Genomic DNA, 24,194 nt, shown 5'->3' with positions numbered 1-24,194 from the left:
CAGACAGACAGCAAAGGAGGGAGAGAGGGAGGGAGAGTAAGAGATAGAGAGAAAGAAAGAAAGAAGGGGTAGGGAAGGAGGAAGAAAGGAAAATGAAAACGAGAAAAGAGGGAGTTAAACTATGTAACAGGTCCTCCCGGTCTTTTTGTCTGGCTGTGTGTCAGAACACCTGTTCCAAGGGGTGGGGTCAAGAGAGGTAGACTCCCTTTAACAGGCAAGGAGAGGTGTGTTGCAGGCAGAGAGAGACAGAGCGAGAGAGACAGGGGGTCCAGCTAAAGAGGGTGGATTGTTCAACACACTGGGATTTAGGTACACAAAGTCACAAGATGTTCAAGAAAAAGGAGTCGTACAGCCCGGCGAAGATCAGCCAGTGAGTACAAACCAGGAGAAGTTCTCAAGTCACTGTGCCTGTGTGTGTGTGTGTGTGTGTGTGTGTTTGAGAGAGTTTCCTCTCTTGTTTATACCTTTCTCTCTTTTCTTTCTATGGGAATTCATTTCCATGGGAGGGTGCTAGTGTTCCTGCATGCTGCCTGTGTTACATGGTGTTTTTGGATGTACAAAGTGAATGCGTTGGTCCACATATGCCTGCGCATATGTGTGAGCAACCACATTTGTGTAAATGAGAAACATTAAATTAAATCTCCAATGACTGTGGTGGACCATTAGAAAGAAAGTACCTTGTGGTGATTTCTAGTTTGAATATTCTCTCGTTTTGTCATTTTACATTGAGATGATTGTGACAAATGTAAGTGCTGTATTGTATTAAGATCCGGTTTTCTTTGAAGGGTGTGACATATTGATTTAGTTTCATTCTGTTGGAAGACCGGTGAAGTGATTAGTGTGATGACTAAGAGGACTGGTAACACTATATGACGCGGGGGTAATAATGATCCAAGAGGGTCTCAGCCTATTCTAGTATTTACCTAGTCAATAGAATCCAGATCAACACCATGTTGTTATGAGTTACGTGGCTTGTTATCAATGGTGACCAGTCACATATGGCCATGATTTACCTTTTGCATGACACTTCTTGAATAATGTGTACTGTTGTTTGGCATGGTATCTGGAAAGTCTTGACTGGGTTCTTTGTCATATTTTGTAGTTAACCCCTACTCTTTCAATTAGCTCATTCCTTTAAAGGGTGTGTGCTTACATAAACTTGGTCACAGATCATTCATGTTTTCAAGGACTTGAGGGGTGGCAGGGGCAAAGCCCTACCTATCAATGGTGTCACTCAAGAGTATCTGAGGAGAATCTTAAGACAGAGGGTTACCACTGCAACAGGACAAATTTACCTTTTAAAACAAAAGAAGATAAAAAGCCAGCTCAGGTCTGGTTTTGTGCAATAACAATTTGTATCCAGTGATCTGATTGAATGGATTATGGTTTATGATTTACCTAGAGGAATCTCATAATTTCCCACATGCTGTTGTCTGCTCTGGCTTATTGGGTCTTTGCAGTTAGCTTTAGGGTCACCTTAGCATGACACAGTCTTATCACACGCTGATTACACAGTTGAATTGGAACTCGAAAAGTATGTAGACTCTGTATACTTACTCAGGATTCTTAGTGATAAGCTGCCAAAAAACAACTTCAGAAACTCTTTGAGGTTTTTCTTATACTTTCTGTTAGAAAAGCACCACAGTGCATATTACCATCATATGAATATGCATATTCACTGTGATTTTTGTATGGGCCACTTAGCTGAATTTCTTACACCACAAGCCAAAGAGTTTGCCTTTCTGGATCACCAGCGTAATACAGGGGGTGTCAGAGAACAATGCACAAAATAATAAACCTGCATGTAGAGATTATAGTTTCTTTGTTGAGCGATAGCCATTTCTGGAATTTAAAGTTAAGGAATTTGCTTCGTTGTCCAGATGGAACAGTACCACACCCTCCACTTTCTCTTGTGATGTCTATTTTCTTTCACCGTCATGGTTGATTTTTTTTTTTTAATTAAGTTTTTTCTCATAGAAATGTCATCTGCTTTGTGCAATCTTAAGTACAACATACTATATTAAACAATGTAAAAACAATCTGAATGAATCATGTGCATAAAGAGATTTTGGTCATGTCAGACATGCTATTTTTTCTCATTGATAAAACAACTGAGATTACAGGTTCTGTATTAGTTTATTGTTTCATCAATATTGGTCAATTCTTTATAAAGTACAATGCAGTACAGTAAGCCTTTAATCATCAGGAGTTTAAAACAAATTAAGTTGGTACATTTTAATTATCATATTAATTATTATTTAACTATCTAGAGCATTTTATTCCTATGTTGCTGATAGGGAAAGTATCAGAATGTTTGTGTGCACGGCTGTCGTATTTTACACATTTTCTCCTTCCCCTTAAATCAGGGACCAGGTCGGTGAGCTGACTTTTCTGATAGCGCGCATGCAGAGGAATTCTGACACGGTGGAAAAAAACATCTTGCGTGCTGAAGATCTCCTGGCAGCAGTAAGACCTATTGCCCCCTCTCACACAACAACAACAACAACAACAAAATGTTCAAACGAACACACACCTCACACACATTCAAATGCTGAGGCACAGGTCTAAGAACATGTCTTACAGGACCATATCTGTCAAAGCCTGTAATATTGCCCTCTGGCTGTTCCATTCTCAGGACACGCAGAATGAGCTGAAGAGCCTGCCCCTCCGGCATCAGAAGGAGAATGCAGAAAACCTGGCCGAGGCAGAGGGCCTACTGAAGGACCTGTTCCTTGACGTTGACAAGGCCAAGAAGCTGCATCACCCGCAGGCTCATGAGATCGAGAGCGAGTGAGTGCAATGTCAGCCATATTGATTTTTGCAATGATTGAGAAAGACAACAATGAGCACTCAAACGAGTGACTCAAAACAACTGGCTACTACTAAATAGTGCATTGGGTTTGCACTGTGCAGTGTTATATCATCTGAGCTAATGCAACACATCCTAATGTATCAGAGTGAACACACCAAAGGCTCCTAGAGCATTGGTTCCCAAAGACTGGGTCGCGACCTATGATGGATCGTAGGAGATTTTATTTGGGTTGCCAGCATAGCCTAGTGACAATTTATGTTGTGTAATACCCCTATCTTATACCTTATATAGCTTAGGAAAGCTAACAGCTTTCCGTTAGGATCTAGTTTGTTAACTACCACAGTCACGAGTTGGGTCGCGATAGTCTGTCATTTTAAAAAAGTGGGTCCCCAGAAAAAAAGTTTGGGAAACACTGTCCTAGAGGGTTCTGATAAGTTGATCACGAAATAGCAAGTGACTTTTTCTAATGACTTGTTTTGTTTTTGACCCCAGCGTCAGCAATCTCCATGACCGCTGGTTTAAGGACTGTGGCAACTATCGGGATCTGTATGAGCAGGTGGAAGATGTGAACCTAAGGCCAAGGGTTGACTGGGGCCAGGTGTTTACTGAGAAACAGGTATACCTGTGCTTCGGATGCATTCATTTACTCCCTCCCACTGTTTTTCATAGTATTTTCAACAAACCACTCCCTAAATCTTTAACATTGTAATTAATGATCACCACGATATAAATCTTGCAAGTACACAAAAGTAATTCCTACATTGAATATGCACTTATGTCAGGGAATTTAACCCCAACATATAGATACAAGAACCACAACATGTAGTATGGCTTTGCCCACAGACTCTGGTACCACGAGGAGAGTGTGCTAGTGTAAGGAAGGATTCCTTTCACCATCAGTCTCTGACTCTGCAGCCCAAAGCTGTGTCTTTTATTGTACAGATGCACACAGAAAATAGGAAGCAAGACATAGCGACTTCATTGTGACATACTTCTTATCTCACCCACACACACACACACACAGACAGGGTGCAGTTCCTGTCTGTCTGAGTGCACACTTAACTTGAACTCTCTGTTCTTAGAACTCAGCACAACAACATTTAACTTGAACTCTCTGTTCTTAGAACTCAGCACAACAATATTTCTGCTTACACAAATGGTTATACAATGATAATAATAATTTCCTTACAACTTATCTGTTATGTTACAGAGACAAGTGGATTCAGATAAATATGGTCCTAACCTGTCTGACGTGGAGAAGCAGATCGCTGCCCACAACATCCTGCACAAGGAGATCGAGAGCTACAAGTCCCAGCAGAAGGTTTGCATGTCATTGACCTCTAGTGCATGGCAATATGACATGTTCACATCTATCCAGTCTCACGTCAATCCACTTTGGTCCAACAGGATGCAGCTAATCAGAAGAAGTATTCAAACCTGCTGGTGAGTTTTGATGTCCTTTAATTCAAAAGCTCCAGGCATCTTCATAATCCATGACGTTCAGTTTTCTAGAAAAGGTTTAAGCACAGCTTAACTTAGCATAGTTGTTAGCTATGGAACACCTCAATACACAGACATTGCTACATACAATAAGTCTTTAGTAAATCAGTTTTCTGGCTGATTTTCAGTCGACCAATATTGCATATCACACACTGACCTTATGTTAATGACCTTATGTGTATGTTTATGTACAATATAGGAGAGCTCCCTAGACCGCCGTAACAACCTGGCCAGCCTGTATGATTACATGAGTAGCTGCAACAAGGAGTTGGCATTCCTGGATGACCAGAATGACAAGATTGCCACCAGGGACTGGAGCGACCGCATGGTGGATGCCCCCAGCGTGCGCATGGAGTATGAGGTGAGCAGAGAAGTTTTGTGGAGGTGTTGTTATATACCAATACTTCTAGATAGATAAACAGTGAGGGGAATGCAAGATGTTTTGAGTTTTGATGATGTTCTTATGAAGTCCTGAGGTATATGTCCCAAGTGATCCCAAGATTGTATGATGTGCATGGTTATTTTGCAGAGATTCAAAAACAGTGGTTTGTTAACACATGAAAGTGAAGTCAACAAACTCCAGGAAGAGAGAGACCACCTTGTTGCCACTGACCACCCAGCTAGCACAATAATCAAGGTATCTGCAGCAACAGCACAACACTTAACATCTGAACATGTTATTGATAGGGCTGTCAAAATAACTGATTAATTTCGATTAATTCATTTGAGAAAAAATAACTGATTAAAAAAAATAACGCAGATTAATCGATTCTGTGACCTTTGACCCCGAGCCGTTCTAGTTAGTAACCATTGCTGTAAAATGAAGGAGAGAGAAGAAAATGTGCTGCCTAGATCATTGATTGGAACATTTACTTTTAAAAAATGGCCTGATGGTGTTGACAAAAATAAAGTGTTGATTAAAATAAAGTCCTCTGCAATGTCTGCAGCAAGGAATTTGCATATCACCGGAGTTTGTCAACTCTAAAGTCACACATCAATGGAAAGAAATAGTGTTGACATTGAGGGGAGTGTTCATTTATTTTCATTGTGTCCCCTAGGTTATATCTGTGGAATGAAATGCCTTGTATGTGAAAAAAACTTCTTCCCGAAGCACTTTTGAATTTATTTCCTCAGCATATTAGGTCATATCATAGATTATTATGGCCATTATTTGAACAGTGAAAATAATAATAAAAGAGTTTTTGAACTTTAATGTCACTAATGCTAATTATTCAATGATTCATTTGAATTTAAATATTTAAAATACTTTCTCAGCAAAAATTATATATGCGATTAATTTAGATTAATTTCTTTAATCGATTGACAGCCCTAGTTATTGACTTTAAATATCTATCTGTCTGTCTATCTGTTTAATGTTTATCTCTCTCTTTCTCAGTCTCTCAACGATAAAGTCCAAAGGAAGTGGAAAGATTTCCTCAACCTCTGCATTTGCCAAGAGACCCATCTGGACAACGTTGAGGATTACAAGAGGGTAATCATCAACAATATAATATGCACAAGCAACGGAATAATATTGATGTGAAACTTCATGATAATGATCTTTACTTCTCTCTAGTATCAACTGGATATGGAAACCTTCTCTGAGTCTCTGAAAAGGATCAACTCCACCTTGGACTCAAAATTGCTTGGCAACATGAGTACTCTTGAGAAGCAGATGCACGTAGAGGTTAGGCTTTATTCAATTTCAGAAACCAAGAAATCACATTTAACACATTATTCATCACTAGGTCTATCAGCATATTCACTGAACTAGCTCTGACAACTATGGTAAAAATAACAAGTTTTATTTATTACAGAGTTACATCATGTAGCTCTGTGAGACAGCCCTGGGATAACTTTTAATCTGCTCAGTGAGAGTATTTTATTTTACAAATGTATTTCTGTATCGCTCCAGGGAGAGGAGAGGGCGGTTGAGAGGAATGAGCAGCGTCTGGCTGACCTGAAAGAACTCAGCACCACCATTGCCCCACTTCACCTTCGCCGCCTCCGCCCTACCAAACCAGTCAATGTGGTTGCCCTGTGCGACTGGACCACAGACAAGGTATTAGACATAGCAAGAGTGAATACAAAACGAAATACAAAAAGTATGAATACAGAGGAAGACAAACAATGACAAATTACATCTATGGCTCAACCCCTCAGCATTTTGTAATGATGGCATGATACTTCCCTTTCAGACTTCAATGCAGAGAGGGGACAGGTTCACCCTGAAGTCCAATAATAATGAGGAGACCTGGGAAGTTCAAACCAGCAGTGGCCTGACCAAGACTGTTCCATCCGTCTGCTTGCTGATCTTGCCTCCAGACAGGGATGCCATTGCGAGGGTGGAGAGGTGAGGACCACTAAGTCCGTCATTGTTATGACTAGCCTGACTAAACAGTCCATTGCATTCACTGAGGTCAGGAACTGTTCCATGAGATTAAACCCAGAACAATGTCCAAATTGTCTTGAACTGGACTGAATGAGTATGGTGTCACAAATACTGAGATTACAGCATTTAGTAAACCAAACTCATCAAACCCAAGGTGATCATTTAGACTATTATGCGCCATATGTTGTTATCGTTTACACCATTCCTGAAATTAAATTATGACAGTATACACTCACTGTTTAAGGCAACATCTATAAACATCTGTAATGCATCTTTATTTTAATCCAGTTTGGGTGACCAACTTGAGGACCTCAAGAGGAGAAGAGCTGCTCTGCTGGTCCCAGTGACACGCAAGTCCTACACACAGACGGTCAATACGAGTAGCCCTCAGGACAAACCATTGGCCAACAATCTCTCAACACGTTTAGACAAGGTTATGGAGGGCCTTTTGAAGGCAGAGAAGGACACCCAGAATCGCCTCAGAGCCCCACTGGACCGCAGAAATCCCACGCGAGATCTGTCCAACCGAATCAGCGAACATGAGGTGAGAGGATATTACATTTGAAATCGACTGAAAAGCTTATTGTTGGTTATTAGCATGTTGTTTATGAATGCTACTGGTATGTCATACAGAAAACTGAGTTGGCGGTAAATCAGCTGGAGGCGGAGAAGGCATCTATTCAGAGGGACATGCAACCCCTCCTGTCCCAGATTCCCCTGGGTCCAGTCACATCAACGCTACCTACAAAGCTGAGTGCTGTCAACAACAAGTTGGACAACGTATCCACTCTTTCTGACAACTACAAGAAGAAGTAAGTTAGAGAAAAAAAAAAAAAAACTGTCCACACTATTAGTGAACACAAAGATTGATTTGTTTAACCATCAAAAGTGCAGAAACTTTGAAGTTCCTGTTAATGTGATCAAATTTGATTTCAGGGCCAACGCAGCCATGTTCTTGGAGAATCAGATTAAAAAAGTGGACACCATGGTATCTGGATTCGAGAAAGATCTTGTTAAGACTGATGTCATTTCTGATGAACCAAATTCCATGCAGACTCGCACCCAACAGCTTCAGGTGCGCCAGACTAAAAACTTAAAACCAAACACTACTACTAAGCTAAACAGACTTAGCCATGGCATAACAGTATATTCTTTTCCCCTGTAGACTCTCCGTAAAGATGTTACCAACAAGAAGGATGATATGCTTAAGCTGGACCGAGACCTTGAGACCACAGGACAGCTGTGTAGCTCCTTGCAGAAGACCTTTCATGAATATTGTCCAGATATTCGCCACCAAGAGTCTGAGGTCAAACGCCTAAAGAACCGCTATGCCAACGTCAACAATCAGCTGCTGGAGAGGTAAGGAATGCAGAAAGTTCTCTGACATGTTCCTTTAAAACATACAGTTTTACCATTACAGTCACTGATTGGTGCTAGACTTATTTCGGCTTTCCTTTTCAGGTCCATCCTGTTGCAGGACATAGCCAATAAGAACCAGGATTTTCAGACCACTGTGAAATCTCTGAATGCCTTTTTGATAAACATGCCTAATAACAAGATTAATCCATATGACAGCCTTGCTCAAATTAATGCCAAACAAAACTCTCAGAAGGTCAGTTGTAGTGTTTTCTATCTAACATTGTGCTGAATGATACCTTGCTCAATCAGCTCACTGTTTACAAGACTTGGTGACTCTCTTCTCAGTAACTTGAAATGAAATTTCAATTTTTGTCTGCTTGTTTTATTCTAGAGAGTGGTGGAGGACATTAAGAGGAAATCAGATGATGTGGACCGTGTAGTAGTTCTGTCACAAGATCTGCAGAAACTCCTGAATGTGAGTAGTTACATAAACAAAATGCAGGAGACTACTGTAACAAAGAAAATCACAATGGAAAGGTTCCACCTTTGAGTGGGTTGGTCACTGATAACACTAACTGCTTTGGAAACTTGTTTAGCTATTCAAAAGTTTAGGGCTGTATTCTTGTTGTATTGTTTAAGGACAATACAGTATAACATAACATAAGATGCGCCATTTAAAGCCATCATATTTTATTTGTATGATCTCGTTCACAGGAATATCATCAAATCACTCTGAAGAACCGCAACAATTTAAATGTCCCAGACTTACATTATGATGAGTCCTGTGACTTAATTGACTCTGTGCAGCAAAAGGTACAGTAGGTAACCAGTGGAATTACATGTGCTGTGAGATTTTGAGTGAGTATGCAATGATTTATACCACAATTTATCATTCTAGGAAAGGGATGTTCTGAATCTTTACTCTGAAGTGTCGGCAGAGAATGATCAGCTACTTCACCAAATGTATCTGGCCAAAAACATCATCAATAAGGTATGATCACATAACAAAAAAGAAAACATTTATATCATTACATAACCTCTGGACAAAACAATTCAAGCAATTGCTTCACTGTGCCTCTAAACTTCCCCTTGTCTTGCTCTCCCAGAATGAAGAGGTTGTGAGCCAGGTTGTAGTGAAACAGCAGATGCAGATGCAGAGCCAGCAGAGGAGCCTGGATGCGGTGGATGGCCTCAAGAGAGACCTTGAGAGTGAGATCAGCAGACGCAGCCATGCTGAAAATGATCTGGAGATATACACGAAGAGACTCCAATCCCTCAGGAACAGAAGAGGGGTGGAACGTCTGGAAGAGAAGGAGATTGTGCAATACTACCGTGACCCCAAGCTGGAGAGGGACTTGGAGAGTCTCAAGAGTAAGGTTGGGGATGAGTCTGTGAAACGCTCAACAACCCACACAGAGATTGACATCTTCAAACAAAAGATTGTTCGTCTGGAACGTGAACTGGCAAGTATAGAACCCAAAATGGTGACTAAGGTTCTCACAGAATTTGAAAGAGACCCTCAGCTGGACAAGGAGGCTGAAAGGATGAGAGAGGAAATACGTAGACTGAGAGAGGAGATCACCATTCGGAAGTCAGAGACAGTGCACCTGCAGACCGAAATCAGGACCTTGGAGCAGAAGAGACCTACCATAAGGGAGAAGGTGGTTAAGAAAGAAGTTATCAAACTGGACAAAGATCCAGTCATGCTGAAAGCTGTTTACACTTTCCAGAATGAGATCGCTGATGAACAACTTAGAGTCAAGGCCTTGAATGATGACATATTCCAGACAAGGAGCAAGATCAACACGCTAGAGAGGATCATTCCCACAGTGCAGCCTAAAATAATAATCAAGGAAGTCAAGAAGGTGGAGCAGGACCCTGAGCTTCTCAGTGAGTCGAAAAGGCTGCACACTAGTCTCAATGAACAAATGAAGGAAACCAACATCCTACTGAAGGAGCTTGCAAATCTCAGGCTCCACTACACTGAAGTGGAAAAACGAAGACCTAAGGTGGAGGTCAAAGAGATAATCAATGAGATCTACAGAGTGCACCCTGACACTGAAGCGGAGCTGAAGCGTCTGAGGAGAGAGCTGCAGCAGTCTAGTCATCTTCGCACTGATTATGAGACGCAGATGGAGACAATCACTTTAGAATTGAACAGACTGCGCTCCCAGAAGCCCAAAGTGGAGTACAAAGAGGTGACCCAGGAAGTGATCAAAGAAGAGAGGAGCCCAGAGATGGTCAGGGAGATACAGCGGCTAAATGACCAGCTCACACTCTTGAGGAGCAAGTATGAAAGCATCCATAATAAAGTCTTTATCTTAGTCAAAGAAAGAGATGAACTGAAGGCTGAGAAATCAATAGTGCACACTGAGGTTGTGAACAAAGAAGTAATCCGGTATGAAAATGACCCTCTCATCGAGAAGGAAGCTGACAGGCTCAGGAGAGATGTCCGTGAAGAAGTCCAACAACGGCGCAGTGTTGAAGAAGCTGTATATGACCTACAGAATAAATACCTCTTGCTTGAGAGGCAAAAGCCAGAAGAAAAGATTGTGGTTCGGGAGGTACTACGTCTTGAGAGGGACCCGAGACAAATCGTGGAACATGAGAGGCTAAAACAGAATCTGAATCTAGATGTGAACGCTCGCATGAAACTGGAGATGGAGGTGAGAGACCTGAGAGCCTTGGTTCTGGAAAAGGAGAGGAGCCTGTCAGGGGTAGACAGACAGCAGAAAATCATTGTGGAGACAGAGCTTAGACAGATAAGATCTCGCATCCTGGAGTTAGAAAGTGCCCCACCATGTGTTGAAGAAAGAATCGTAATAGAGGAGGTTCTTAAAGTGGAGCGTGAACCCAAACTGGACATGCTGATAGATAGCTTGCGTGTTGATATGGACAAGGAAGAAAATAATATTTCCCGTCTGAAAAGAGACGTCACAAACCTAAAAATTAAACTGGATATCTTGAAAAAGGAGAAATCAGTGGAAAAGGTTATATACAAGGAAGTGATAAGAGTGGAGAAAGACTCTGCTGTGGAGTCTGAGAGAGAACATCTCAGAGAGCAAGTGTCACAGGCAAAGCATGCAAGACGTGATCTGGAGGATGAAATACAGCGTTTAGATACCAGACTGACCCGACTGCACACAACAAAGTCAACTACGTCTCAAGAAGAGACTAATCTGACCCTAAGTAGAGATGCTCTACAGCGAGAGAAGGATCATCTCCTGGAGGAACTGAGGAAATTGGAGAGTGAGCGAGAGACCATCTCCATTACATTCCAGCATCAGTCAAGATTACTCAGTGAGAGGAACCAACTGAACAAGCATAAGAGCATTCAACTGGAATCTGATACACAACGCCTGGAGAGGGACATCTTGGATGAAAAGGACACTATCCGCAAGAGGGACATTACCATCATGGAGTTAAAGAGTATCCTGAAGAATGAGGATCATTCTGAGACTCATACAAGGGAAACCAATGTTTCCACCAGAATCTCCATCCTTGACCCAGAGACAGGAAAAGACATGTCACCATACGATGCCTATGTGGCGGGAGTGATTGATAAAAAACAGTACCTGCATTTCCAAGACCTTGAGTGTAGCTGGGAAGAGATCACAAGCAAAGGGCCTGATGGAGATACCTCTGTTCTTCAGGACCGCAAAAGTGGCAAGCAGTATTCCATTAAAGATGCTCTTAGGGATGGAAGACTGACCCAGTATGATCTGCAGTGCTACAAGGACGGCAAAATGACCATATCCGAGTTTGCACTTTTAGTAGCTGGAGAGAAGAAGCCTAAACCCTTCAGCAGTGCTTTCTCTACTTCTACACCTAATTTGAATTCCCTTAACAGCATCACCAGCCCATCGAGCTTATACGATAGGTCATTATCCAATGGCAGTCTCAACACACTGGTAAGTACCATTAGTGGAGACGAAAACTTCCCCATCTCTGGTGTTGTGGATGTCACCACAAACAGCCGCATGTCAGTGCGCAGTGCCTTGACTCGCAAGCTGATCGACCCAAACACAGCTCTGAGGCTCCTTGAGGCTCAAGCGGCCACTGGGGGAATTGTGGACCTCAACAAGAAGGACCGGTACTCTGTTCACAAGGCAGCACAGTATGGTCTCATAGATAAAAGTCAGATGCATCAGCTGCTCAATGCCCAAAAGGCCTTCACTGGCGTAGAAGATCCTGTGACAAAAGACCGTCTGTCTGTGGGACAGGCCTCGCAGAAAGGTTGGATCCCAGAGGAAAGTGCCATGTGGTATTTGGAAACACAGTACAGTACAGGGGGGCTAGTGAACCCAAACAAAGCTGGGCGCATTACTATTGAAGAAGCAATCCGAACAGATATGATTGATAAGCATACAGCAAAGGAGGTTCAGGATGAAGGAAAACACCTAAAGCATTTGGTGGACCCCATTACGAAGGAAAAGCTCACCTTCAAGGAGGCTCTGCTTCGTTGCAAGAAGGATCAAATCACTGGACTTCTACTCCTACCTGCTGCTTCGAGTGATAGTGTAGGCAGTGCTCCCTCTTATTCAAACTATAATTTCTCCCCTTCTCTTTCTCGTGTGTAGGCTATGCAGAGGCACCTTGTAGATTTGCCAGCAGCAAGCCATTTTAACAAGTTTAGGGGGTTATAACATAGCATTGACTCAATTATCTTTTACATCTATGTCAGAATAGTCTTTAAGCCTTTGGTTGGAATGTTATTCATAGATCTTGGAACTATAGGTTGGGGCTTCTGGGTCTTCAATTATCTATCCAAATTAAATATATCTGGATTTGTCTTACATTTTCTGTCTTACCTGTGTGATATTTTATTTCAGTGTTATTTTTGGTTGTTACTGTTTGACATATTAAAACAACTCCTAATAGTTGAAGAAAAATGCCTGATCAATTTACACTGTGTGCTATATTGTGTGCTTACTTCATATCTAATACATACATTTCAACCTGGCCCAGGATGTGAAATGGTAGCCAGATGGCTACAATTAGACAGGTGATATTTTTGAGATATGTGCTTCCTAGAGGCATTTTTTAGTAAAAGTTGGGAACAGGACTTTTTAACATAATTATGGTGTGCTGAAGTCCAACTAGCCCTGTTCCCAAGCTGAATTTTGAGTTTATGACCATCAAATTAGCATAAACAAAATGGTTGCCAAAATGGAGATTTTGGGCACTTTCATTGGGCGGATGTCATTATACCATGTAAATTAATTCATATTGTTCACAGACATCTTCCTTGGCCAATAGATCAAGGATACAGGCTGTGAAAAAAAGAAAAAAAATCTAGTATTATGCCCATGTTAATTACCTAAAAAAACTTTTGAAAAATATAATTGTTAAAATGTTATAACTGAGCAGGCACACGGTATTTGACGAATGAGACTTATGTTTTTTGAGGGTCAAGAAAGATGTGTAGTGATGAAATGTAAAGTTTAAAATTGTGGCCTACTGGTTAGGTCTTCGGGCTTGAAACCAAAGGGTTGCCGGTTCAATCCCCGACCAGTAGGAAAAATGTGGGTGGTGGAAAGGTTGAGCACTAGTCTCCCATGCCCACATCCACGGCTGAAGTGCCCTTGAGCAAGGCACCTAACCCCTCACTGCTCCCCGAGCATCACTGTAGCAAGGCAGCTCACTGCTCCAGGTTAATGTATGCTTCAATGTGTGACCTGTGTGTTCACTAATTCACGGATGGGATACATGCAGAGACCAAATTCCTTGTATACCCAAGTATACTTGGCCATAAAACCTGATTTACATTACATTTACATAATTGAAGCGAATTGGGTTGGTAATGTATGAAGTTACACAGGCCTTTACCCATTTCGGTAACACTTTACGGTAAGGGTACATTAATTATTTATGTATTACTTCATTCATTAATATCTAATTAATCATCAGGAATTTACTGAGTTCATAGTTTGTCATTTGTGACCTCATACATGAACACATTACTAAATTATTAGGTACGGTGGGCACATCATTATGAATTATGATGTATTAACCATGATCATGACTTTATTTTTCTGCCAAAAATGTGGTCATCACTGCTAAAATTCTGATTTGAACATAACTTTGGAGTTCTCTAAACACATGTCATTATTCACTACTTTATTTGAGGGGCCACAGACATGATGAATGCATGAGCAATTATCCTAAAATTCATGTAATCATGATGATCATGCTTAAGAAATCATAAATCATAATGATATACCCATCACACCTAATGCTTTAGTTGATGTGTTGTTCATACATGAGGTCATCATGAATGAGAGTATATGAATTCATGTCAATTCCTGATGATTCATAGGCTATAAAGGAATGAAGTAATGCATAAATCATGAATTAATTCATGCATGAATTCATGATAATTCATGTACCTTTACCATAAAGTGTTACCCATATTTCTTCATACTATTTGTGTTAGTAAAATGATTGCATGTCCTGTGAATTAATAGCTAGATGAATAATTTTATAACTAGAGCAAGTTCAAGTTTAAGTTACTTTATTTGTACCCAGAGGTAGATTTTGTTTGCAGTATAGAATGCTTCAAGAGAATTTGCCAGAACAGGAGCACAGAGGATGCCATCTGCCCTGTCCCTCCTTGACAATAGCAACACCTATGTGAGAATGCTGTTCATTGACTTCAGTTCAGCATTTAACACCATTATCCCCTCCAAACTGATCACCAAACTCAGTGAACTGGACATCAATACCTCCCTCTGAAACTAGATTCTGGACTTCCTAACCAACAGACCGCAGTCTGTTAGATTAGATAACCTCACCCACTCAACCCTCACCCTGAATACTGGCGTGTGCTGAGCCCTCCTCTACTCCCTCTTCACCTACAACTGCATACCTGTATGTAACGGATGCCAGCTAGCTTAGCTGTGCTTGTGGAACGTTGGTAAACCTCACTCCCCGACGCCTCAAGAGTGCTGCTGGCATACAAGCCTGGGCTATTGGCTCAATTGTTAGCGCGCTCCCCTCCTGATCCGAGGTGCTGCTGTTCGCGGGTTCGAGTCTGGGCGTGTGCAGGGCTGAATCGCGCAGGTTCAACACAACGCAGGTTACATTGGTGCCGTGACCCGGATCGGGAGTGAGGTTTAGGGGGGTGAGTGTAACGGATGCCAGCTAGCTTAGTTGTGCTTGTGGAACGTTGGTAAACCTCACTCCCCGACGCCTCAAGAGTGCTGCTGGCATAATTATTTATGTATTACTTCATTCATTAATATCTAATTAATCATCAGGAATTTACTGAGTTCATAGTTTGTCATTTGTGACCTCATACATGAACACATTACTAAATTATTAGGTACGGTGGGCACATCATTATGAATTATGATGTATTAACCATGATCATGACTTTATTTTTCTGCCAAAAATGTGGTCATCACTGCTAAAATTCTGATTTGAACATAACTTTGGAGTTCTCTAAACACATGTCATTATTCACTACTTTATTTGAGGGGCCACAGACATGATGAATGCATGAGCAATTATCCTAAAATTCATGTAATCATGATGATCATGCTTAAGAAATCATAAATCATAATGATATACCCATCACACCTAATGCTTTAGTTGATGTGTTGTTCATACATGAGGTCATCATGAATGAGAGTATATGAATTCATGTCAATTCCTGATGATTCATAGGCTATAAAGGAATGAAGTAATGCATAAATCATGAATTAATTCATGCATGAATTCATGATAATTCATGTACCTTTACCATAAAGTGTTACCCATATTTCTTCATACTATTTGTGTTAGTAAAATGATTGCATGTCCTGTGAATTAATAGCTAGATGAATAATTTTATAACTAGAGCAAGTTCAAGTTTAAGTTACTTTATTTGTACCCAGAGGTAGATTTTGTTTGCAGTATAGAATGCTTCAAGAGAATTTGCCAGAACAGGAGCACAGAGGATGCCATCTGCCCTGTCCCTCCTTGACAATAGCAACACCTATGTGAGAATGCTGTTCATTGACTTCAGTTCAGCATTTAACACCATTATCCCCTCCAAACTGATCACCAAACTCAGTGAACTGGACATCAATACCTCCCTCTGAAACTAGATTCTGGACTTCCTAACCAACAGACCGCAGTCTGTTAGATTAGATAACCTCACCCACTCAACCCTCACCCTGAATACTGGCGTGTGCTGAGCCCTCCTCTACTCCCTCTTCACCTACAACTGCATACCTGTATGTAACGGATGCCAGCTAGCTTAGCTGTGCTTGTGGAACGTTGGTAAACCTCACTCCCCGACGCCTCAAGAGTGCTGCTGGCATACAAGCCTGGGCTATTGGCTCAATTGTTAGCGCGCTCCCCTCCTGATCCGAGGTGCTGCTGTTCGCGGGTTCGAGTCTGGGCGTGTGCAGGGCTGAATCGCGCAGGTTCAACACAACGCAGGTTACATTGGTGCCGTGACCCGGATCGGGAGTGAGGTTTAGGGGGGTGAGTGTAACGGATGCCAGCTAGCTTAGTTGTGCTTGTGGAACGTTGGTAAACCTCACTCCCCGACGCCTCAAGAGTGCTGCTGGCATGCGAGCCAGTAGACTGGGCTATTGTCTCAATTGTTAGCGCGCTCGCCTCCCGATCCGAGGTGCTGCTGTTCGCGGGTTCGAGTCCGGGCGTGTGCAGGGCTGAATCGCGCAGGTTCAACACAACGCAGTTTACATGTACATGGCTCTAACACCATTGTCAAGTTTTCAGACAACACTACGGTGATTGCTCTCATCAGCAACAATAATGAGACAGCCTGCAGGGAGGAGGTCCAGCACCTAACATCGCGGAGCACCGACAACAACCTGGCTCTCAACACCAAGAGGACCAAAGACCTCATTGTGGACTTCAGGAAGTCAAAAAGCAAGCACTCAACAGGACTGAGGTGGAGCATGTCACCAGTTCATGTTTCTGGGTGTCCACATCTCTGTGGACCTCTCTTGGACCCTCAACACCTCTACCTTGATCAAGAAGGCTCACCAGCATCTCTTCTTCCTGAAGAGACTAAAGAACACAACCTCTCTCCTCAGATCCTGGTGAACTTCTAAACCTCTACAGCTGCACCATTGAGAGCATCCTCACCAACTGTGTCACAGTATGGTGGCAACTGCTCTGCCTCCGACTGGAAAGGACGGCAGAGGATGGTGAAAACTGCTCAGTGCATCACTGGTTCCTCACACCCCTCCATCAACGCCCCCCCCCCCCCCCCCCCGGTGCATCCTTGCCTGTGCCTGTTGAGTTGTCCATTTCGATGGCAACCTTCACAGGGACAAGGAGGCGAACATTTTGCCCCTATCCCACCCATAGTATTCTATTTATATTTATAAATGTACACACTTTATTACACTTAAACATAGCGATATTCTACTGATATTTCTACGGTTGTTCATAATTAGTTCAAAGGAACTCCAATGATTTTAAACTCCAAATATGTGTCCACCCACCACGAAGAAGATGTTTACCAAGTCAGGCCACACTCTTTGCCAAAGAGGACCGTAAACATAGTCAAGAGTTTTTAGCCTTTACCTTTTATTTATTGCCCACGGGAGATTTCTGAGATGCACAGATGTGAACAATATTAATTTATTTACATGGTATAATGATGCCCGTCCGAAGAAAGTGCCCAAAATCGCCATTTTGTTTATGCTAATTAGATGGTCAAAAACTCAAAATTCTGCTTGGAAACAGGGCTAGTTGGATTCAGCACATGTTAATTATGATAAAAAGTCCTGTTCCCAAATTTTACTAAGAAATGCCTCTAGACCCTTATACAAGGACTTTTTCTTGAAATAGCACTTGTCTAAATGCTCTTCAGTGAGTAACACTCACTCATCAGCTCCTATGTGCTCCCAACAGATGCCAGAACAATTGTGTTTTAGCCCCCTTAGCACACCCACCTCCCACATCCAAGGTTCGAGTCCAGTGTGGGACTGTGGTTGACTACCACATAATACAGGTTACACTAGTGTCGAGACCCAGATGAGAGTGAGGTTTATGAGGATGTGTAACTGTGGCCATTAAGAGACATGCTGGTGGCAACAAATACTTCCACCCACAAATTTTAACCTCCTGGTGCTGGATAGCATGCCAGCCTCTCATGTCCGAGGTTGCGACTATGTGTCTGGTGTAGGAGCATGACTGTGCTCTTGTCTACAAAACACAGACTACGGAATGATGCACCTTTTATTTAGATGTTACTTTGCTTGGAGAGCTTTCAAGTCTAGGCCTAAGATATCTAAGCCAAATTGATAACTCAGGATTCATTTCTAATGAGATTATATTAGAAAACAGCACAAAGCATATAATTGTCATCTAAATGTGATGTGAGGCTACAATTACAGATAGTGTTTACTTAGATTTCAAAAGATTTCGTTTCATTTTAAAGTTCATTTCAACAACTGCACATATCAACTGAACATAGGCCTACAAAATGATGTTATGCTTGACAAACTGTGAAACTATTGTAGCCTATGGAAGTTCAACCACATAGGACACAAAGGAGTTAGGATTCTTTCTTTAATTTTATTAACCAGTGTGTAGGTAGTAACCAAAAATAGTCTCTGGCATTCAACCAAAATACGTTAGCATGAATTGGTAATGTTGAAGCTTTGTTCTCTCCAACTAAAATACGGCAGTGGGCTTACTTTCTAAAACCAAACAAACATACACACAGTCTTAGAAATGGATAACAACACTTAACATGTCTAATATCAAAATAAAAAGTAGTTTCAAGATCTCACTTACATCTTCAGCAGTTACAGCAAATTATAGTAGTTACAGCAAATGTAGACGAATAATCCTCAACCTTCATTAGCACCTATAGCACAAACATATCACGTTTCTAACAGCATATTAAACACTCACTTTGAGTTATAACTACTGTGTGGAAAAGCTATTTACCAGGAAATATTCTGAATATCGGTACACAACAGCTTAACGTGCTTCCTCTCGTAGCCTCCTCAGGGAAAAAGGCAGTAGAAGGATAGGGTTCCAACCATAGACAGTAAACTCACGCAGGAAAGTATGAAGTAGGCTAACTATATACAACTCGTCAGAAGAATTGGCAACTACCGCCCCCTACTGGGTATACAAATTACTCTCTAGATATTGCATTCAACTACAAATAGTAGACAACCATTTTTTAAGGTTTAGTGTATGACAATGTGAACCTTTGATCTCAAGAGAAAACAATAAAAGAAAACAAATTACAAATCTCACAATATAAAAGATGAACCATAAATGTAGTGATTTAATCATTTCTTTTTACCACCTGGTTACACTATTAAATGTTTTCATATAATTCAAAGACAACATTATATTTATATAAATAATAATACTTAACAAATATAACGACGCCTTGTTGTCATTAGCCTTCTAGTCCGGCAGCCATGGGGTCAGACCTGGTTTTGTCGTTTAAAGTTTGTTTTTGCAGAATCTTGTAGACTAGATAGATAGATAGATACTTTATTGATCCCCAAGGGGTAGCTCTAAGATTTAGGAGGGTGCCTAGTGACATCCCTTGGGCAATTTTATTAAACCTTTCTTGTTCAATGTGCTGAATATAAGGCGAGACTCTACAGGTGAATAGAGTAAAAAAATTAACTAGCAGATATCACTATGAAACATCCCTAGTTGATTACTTACATTAATATAAAAAAAAAGTTCTCTGTAATGATAATTGTCCAGTTCTGACTTATTTGTTGTTGAACATCCTACCCTAAAACATGCACAGTACATTGTGAAAAGTAAGATGATAAATACTACATCAACTAGGGATGGGAATTGAAATACAAAGTTTGGGCTGCCTATGAATAATACTTTTCATTATGTTAATGCCCAAACATTGCTCACCAGACAATGTGATTTTCAGGCTGTAAAATGGAAAAAAATGTCAAGGGCTGAAAATAATACGAAGACAGGATTTGAGCAGAAATATTTTACAGGCCTTGGTTTTGGGACCCATTCTTGATATAAACTAGGTTTGAACAAAATCTGTGATGGTGCAGCAACAACCTTATCTGATTTGACACGGAATGACCCATGTGTTCCAATTCTACTTCTACCGCAGCACCATCGAGAGCATCCTCACCAACTGTGTCACAGTTTGGTATGGCAACTGCTCTGCCTACGACCGAAAAGCACTGCAGAGGGTGGTGAAAACTGCCCAACGCATCATCGGTTCCTCACTCTCCTCCATCAAGGCCATCCAGGGCAAGCTATGCTTGCGTAAGGCACGCAGCATCATCAAAGACTGTTCTCACCCCAACCACAGACTGTTCACTCAACTCCCCTCCCCTCCGGGAGTCGTTACAGGTCTCTCCGCACCCGAACCAGCAGGTTCAGAGGAAGCTTCTTTCCTGCGGCTGTCACCTTACTGAACTCTAGCACTGCACCCCGGTGACAACCAACCAACTAAGCCCCCCACCGCCCCTGCCCGATGCCTCCTTGCCTGTGCCTGTTGAGGTGTCCACGACTTGGCAACCTTGACAGGGACAACAAGGAGGCGGACACTCAACCCCCACCCACCCACCCCATTTGCACAACCCTATCCCATTCATAGTGTTCTATCTATTTATTTACAAATGTACATACTGTAATTGCACTTACACTTACTAACCCTAGCCATTTTCTACTGCTCTTCATACTATTCATCCTGCACATACACTTATTCTTACTACTCTTACAATGTTACTGTTTCTGTTCTACAATGGTACTGTTACCACACTGCACATAGCTGTACATTCTGTATCTGTCTATTTTTCATACTGAATATCCACATTTATTCTGTTTTCTTTTTTTATATTCTGTTAATACGCTGCATATATCTATTACTACTACTATTATAAAGTTACTGCTACTACATTGCACATATCTGTACATGTTGTTCATACATTGTTCATATTACATAGCCATATTTATTCTGCTTTTAAGGTAACTGCTAATACACTGCACACATTTATATTTAATTTATACTACCCTAAACCACCTTTTGTAAATTAACTGTACTGTCTACACTGCACTGATTGTCCTGGCTATGCGCCACCTGCCACATTGCACTTTTCTGCTTTTTTTGCAAGGTTAGACGCAAACTGCATTTCGTTGTCTTTGTACAATGACAATAACATTGAATCTAATCTAATCTAATGTGCTTTATCGTTGGGCCTACTTTTCCCCCACAGTTTGAAATAGCATACTGCACAACTTCTCCAGCAGAGGGGGGAAATATAGCTAATCCTACCAAGGGGGGTTTACATAGTCACCATGTCTGTTGATACATGCCCCCCCCCCCCCCCTAGACGTGCTAGTGAGAGATGCTAGCACCCATGGGGGTCACTCCATGTCAAATCAGATAAGGTTGATGCTGCACCGTCAGATTTAGTTTAAACCTTGTCTAAGTCAAGAATCATGGGTCCCAAAACCAAGGCCTGTAAAATATTTCTGTTCATATATTTTGGTCTATATCTGGTCTTCACATTATTTTCACCTGTAGTAGCTTACCTTATATTCAACACATTGAACAAGAAAGGCTTAAGCATTGTTCACCGTGTATTTAAGTATTTTTATGCACCATGTTTCAAGCTGATTACGTTAACGTAACTAAAACTAGTCTAGGCTACTCTTGCATTAAACCACTTTTATTTTGACACCTATCTTTTGTTTATGGAGTGGACAGCACAAAGGTAGGACTTTTACTGACGCATCGTGTTCCATCCATACATTCGACTTAGGAAAGGAAGAGAGAAACTGACGATATTGAGCTGTATTATTAGGCTTCCTTTCAGTTAAGGTGGGTAGAAGATCTCAACATTTTTTATCCAAAAACGTACAGTGTGTCTAATATTATGACTTTATTCTTCTGCATTTATGATATTACTTTTCTTTTTTGACCAAACAGCCATATTAGTTTGCAGCAATGTCGGCTGGCCAAGCTGTATGAATTCAGTTAACGTTAGTGCTAGCCATCAAACTAGCTAGCGGGTTTGTCTGAGATAACTTTCGTTAACATTAGCTCACACAATTGTATAGGCAAGTGTTTTGATGTTAATTTAACTGATGTTGTTTAACGATACTGTGGAAATCAACACTGTTGTTGTGGTACTGTCTGGTAGCTATAGCTATCGAAACATCCTTGCACATCTGCTGCAGCCGATGTGATGCTAGCAGACTCGTGCTGGCGAATCGAATCATTTGTGAACTCCAGCAAGCCATCTGTAACTTAATTCATCCTTTAGCCAGCTAAGATGGCTAGCTCAGGTTTAAATTAGGCCTAATATATGGCTTAAATGTTTTGCACTGTTTCTTGGGTATAAATGTGCTCTAATCGTTACCTTGTAGCCGGAAGCTCTGGGCAAACATGGGGCGCCGAAAATCTAAACGCAAACCGCCGCCAAAGAAGAAGCTTACTGGAAACCTAGACACTCAGTTTACCTGTCCCTTTTGTAACCACGAGAAGTCATGTGATGTCAAAATGTGAGTGTTCTGGAGTTCTCGCTGTGATATGTTCCACGTTATGAGTTGGCTGATCTGTTGTGCATGTTGGTTAGCCTAAATGATCATTTATTTTCGCAGGGAACGCAGCCGAAACACAGGGATAATATCCTGTAGCGTTTGTTTGGAGGAATTTCAAACGCCTATAACCTGTATCCTTTTGAGTTGTAAGTGAGAACAATTATCGCTTGTCGATATTTGTCTGCACGAACCCAAGAGGTAGCGTGAACCTTGTGCATAGGTGTTCTAAAAGTTTTACTGAGGTTAAGGTAGCACTATACTACCGTTTTAACCAGAAACCTTTCCATGGCACCCATAATATTCACAATAGTCACTGTAGCAGTACCGGAGAGCATGATCTCATGGTCCCTTTGCATCTTACCACAGATGCAGGTGATTTACATCATAACGCAAAATTCCATTGTGCCTGGGTGTGTGGAAGGTAGCCCTAGCTAAGCTTATACAGTAGTATGGATCAAGACATTAACAGCAGTAAAAGCTATCAAGTAACGCTTGGGTAGATGCCTTTAAGTATATGTTGTTCTCTATTCTCAGTTACAGTAGAATGTAAAACATCTGACACCCTATTTTCCCTTCACTCTCTTGGCTCAGATCTCTCTGAACCAGTGGATGTTTACAGTGACTGGATAGATGCTTGTGAAGCTGCCAACCAGTAGCATTTTTTTGGTTATTTTTCATTATTATTACAGGCTAAACAAGGTCTACAGAGTCAATTGAACCACTACTTATAATATCAGTTGAAGTGACCAAAGTAGTCCTGTTTTAGTAGACTGTAAATTACGTTGGATATTGATCCGTTTCTTTTGTACCTGATTTATAGACCTGTAATTTGAGTGTACCTATTACCTTTTCTTTTTCTGTCACTGCTGTTTGTTAAACTACCTTTTACTTTCTTAGATTTTTTAAAACCATTTTATAAGAGGACTTTTGATCAATAAATGTCCTCAAGAAATTAACTTTTTGGTTTCATAATTTTTTGTAATTCTAATAACACAATCTTAAATCATGTTAAATAAAGTTATATAGACAAGACAGACAGCTGAACATGATGTTGCCCGTCATGGGAGAGTCATGATTAAGTATATTAGATGATACCTCACAAGTTAGGTATTAATGAAACACCTTACTAGAGCACTGAAGAAAACTGCTGTGGTTGTCAATATTGCACACAGTTTGTTATTACAGTTATGTATAAACTCAGTGTTATTAAACAGTACTTGACCAACATTTATAGACCTGTAATTTGAGTGTACCTATTACCTTTTCTTTTTCTGTCACTGCTGTTTGTTAAACTACCTTTTACTTTCTTAGATTTTTTAAAACCATTTTATAAGAGGACTTTTGATCAATAAATGTCCTCAAGAAATTAACTTTTTGGTTTCATAATTTTTTGTAATTCTAATAACACAATCTTAAATCATGTTAAATAAAGTTATATAGACAAGACAGACAGCTGAACATGATGTTGCCCGTCATGGGAGAGTCATGATTAAGTATATTAGATGATACCTCACAAGTTAGGTATTAATGAAACACCTTACTAGAGCACTGAAGAAAACTGCTGTGGTTGTCAATATTGCACACAGTTTGTTATTACAGTTA

At 40.9% G+C, this 24,194-nt stretch overlaps 2 protein-coding genes and 1 long non-coding RNA gene across 3 annotated transcripts; 2 read left to right on the top strand and 1 right to left on the bottom strand.

Annotated features, from left to right (window-relative positions):
* Positions 1-232: 232 nt before the first annotated feature.
* On the top strand, positions 233-12,970 carry evplb (envoplakin b). Its single transcript, XM_076265284.1, has 21 exons — positions 233-370; positions 2,367-2,466; positions 2,636-2,790; positions 3,305-3,428; positions 4,023-4,133; positions 4,220-4,255; positions 4,512-4,673; positions 4,842-4,949; positions 5,709-5,804; positions 5,889-5,999; positions 6,228-6,374; positions 6,511-6,665; positions 6,993-7,248; positions 7,338-7,516; positions 7,641-7,779; positions 7,870-8,063; positions 8,166-8,316; positions 8,455-8,538; positions 8,778-8,876; positions 8,962-9,054; positions 9,170-12,970. Exons 1-21 carry the CDS (start codon positions 327-329, stop codon positions 12,641-12,643), a joined length of 6,018 nt encoding a protein of 2,005 aa, XP_076121399.1. The 5' UTR covers positions 233-326; the 3' UTR covers positions 12,644-12,970.
* LOC143101973 (uncharacterized) lies at positions 4,229-20,521 on the bottom strand. Its single transcript, XR_012982544.1, has 3 exons — positions 18,984-20,521; positions 18,828-18,900; positions 4,229-4,320 (listed from the first exon to the last, which is right to left on the bottom strand). It is a non-coding gene; the product is annotated as an uncharacterized LOC143101973 (long non-coding RNA).
* A 1,241-nt stretch (positions 20,522-21,762) lies between these two features.
* Positions 21,763-23,819, top strand: elof1 (elongation factor 1). Its single transcript, XM_076265283.1, has 4 exons — positions 21,763-21,870; positions 22,419-22,553; positions 22,653-22,723; positions 23,184-23,819. Exons 2-4 carry the CDS (start codon positions 22,438-22,440, stop codon positions 23,246-23,248), a joined length of 252 nt encoding a protein of 83 aa, XP_076121398.1. The 5' UTR covers positions 21,763-21,870; positions 22,419-22,437; the 3' UTR covers positions 23,249-23,819.
* Positions 23,820-24,194: the final 375 nt, after the last annotated feature.

The sequence above is a fragment of the Alosa pseudoharengus genome, unplaced genomic scaffold (genome assembly GCF_046254945.1).
Source record: "Alosa pseudoharengus isolate Yale_2024_CS ecotype anadromous, Long Island Sound unplaced genomic scaffold, YU_APseudo_1.1 YU_APseudo_1.1_scf_4, whole genome shotgun sequence".
NCBI classification, from domain to species: Eukaryota; Metazoa; Chordata; class Actinopteri; order Clupeiformes; family Clupeidae; genus Alosa; species Alosa pseudoharengus.
The sequence above is the reverse complement of the archived record's forward strand: the minus strand, read 5'-3'. Positions and strand labels throughout refer to the sequence as shown.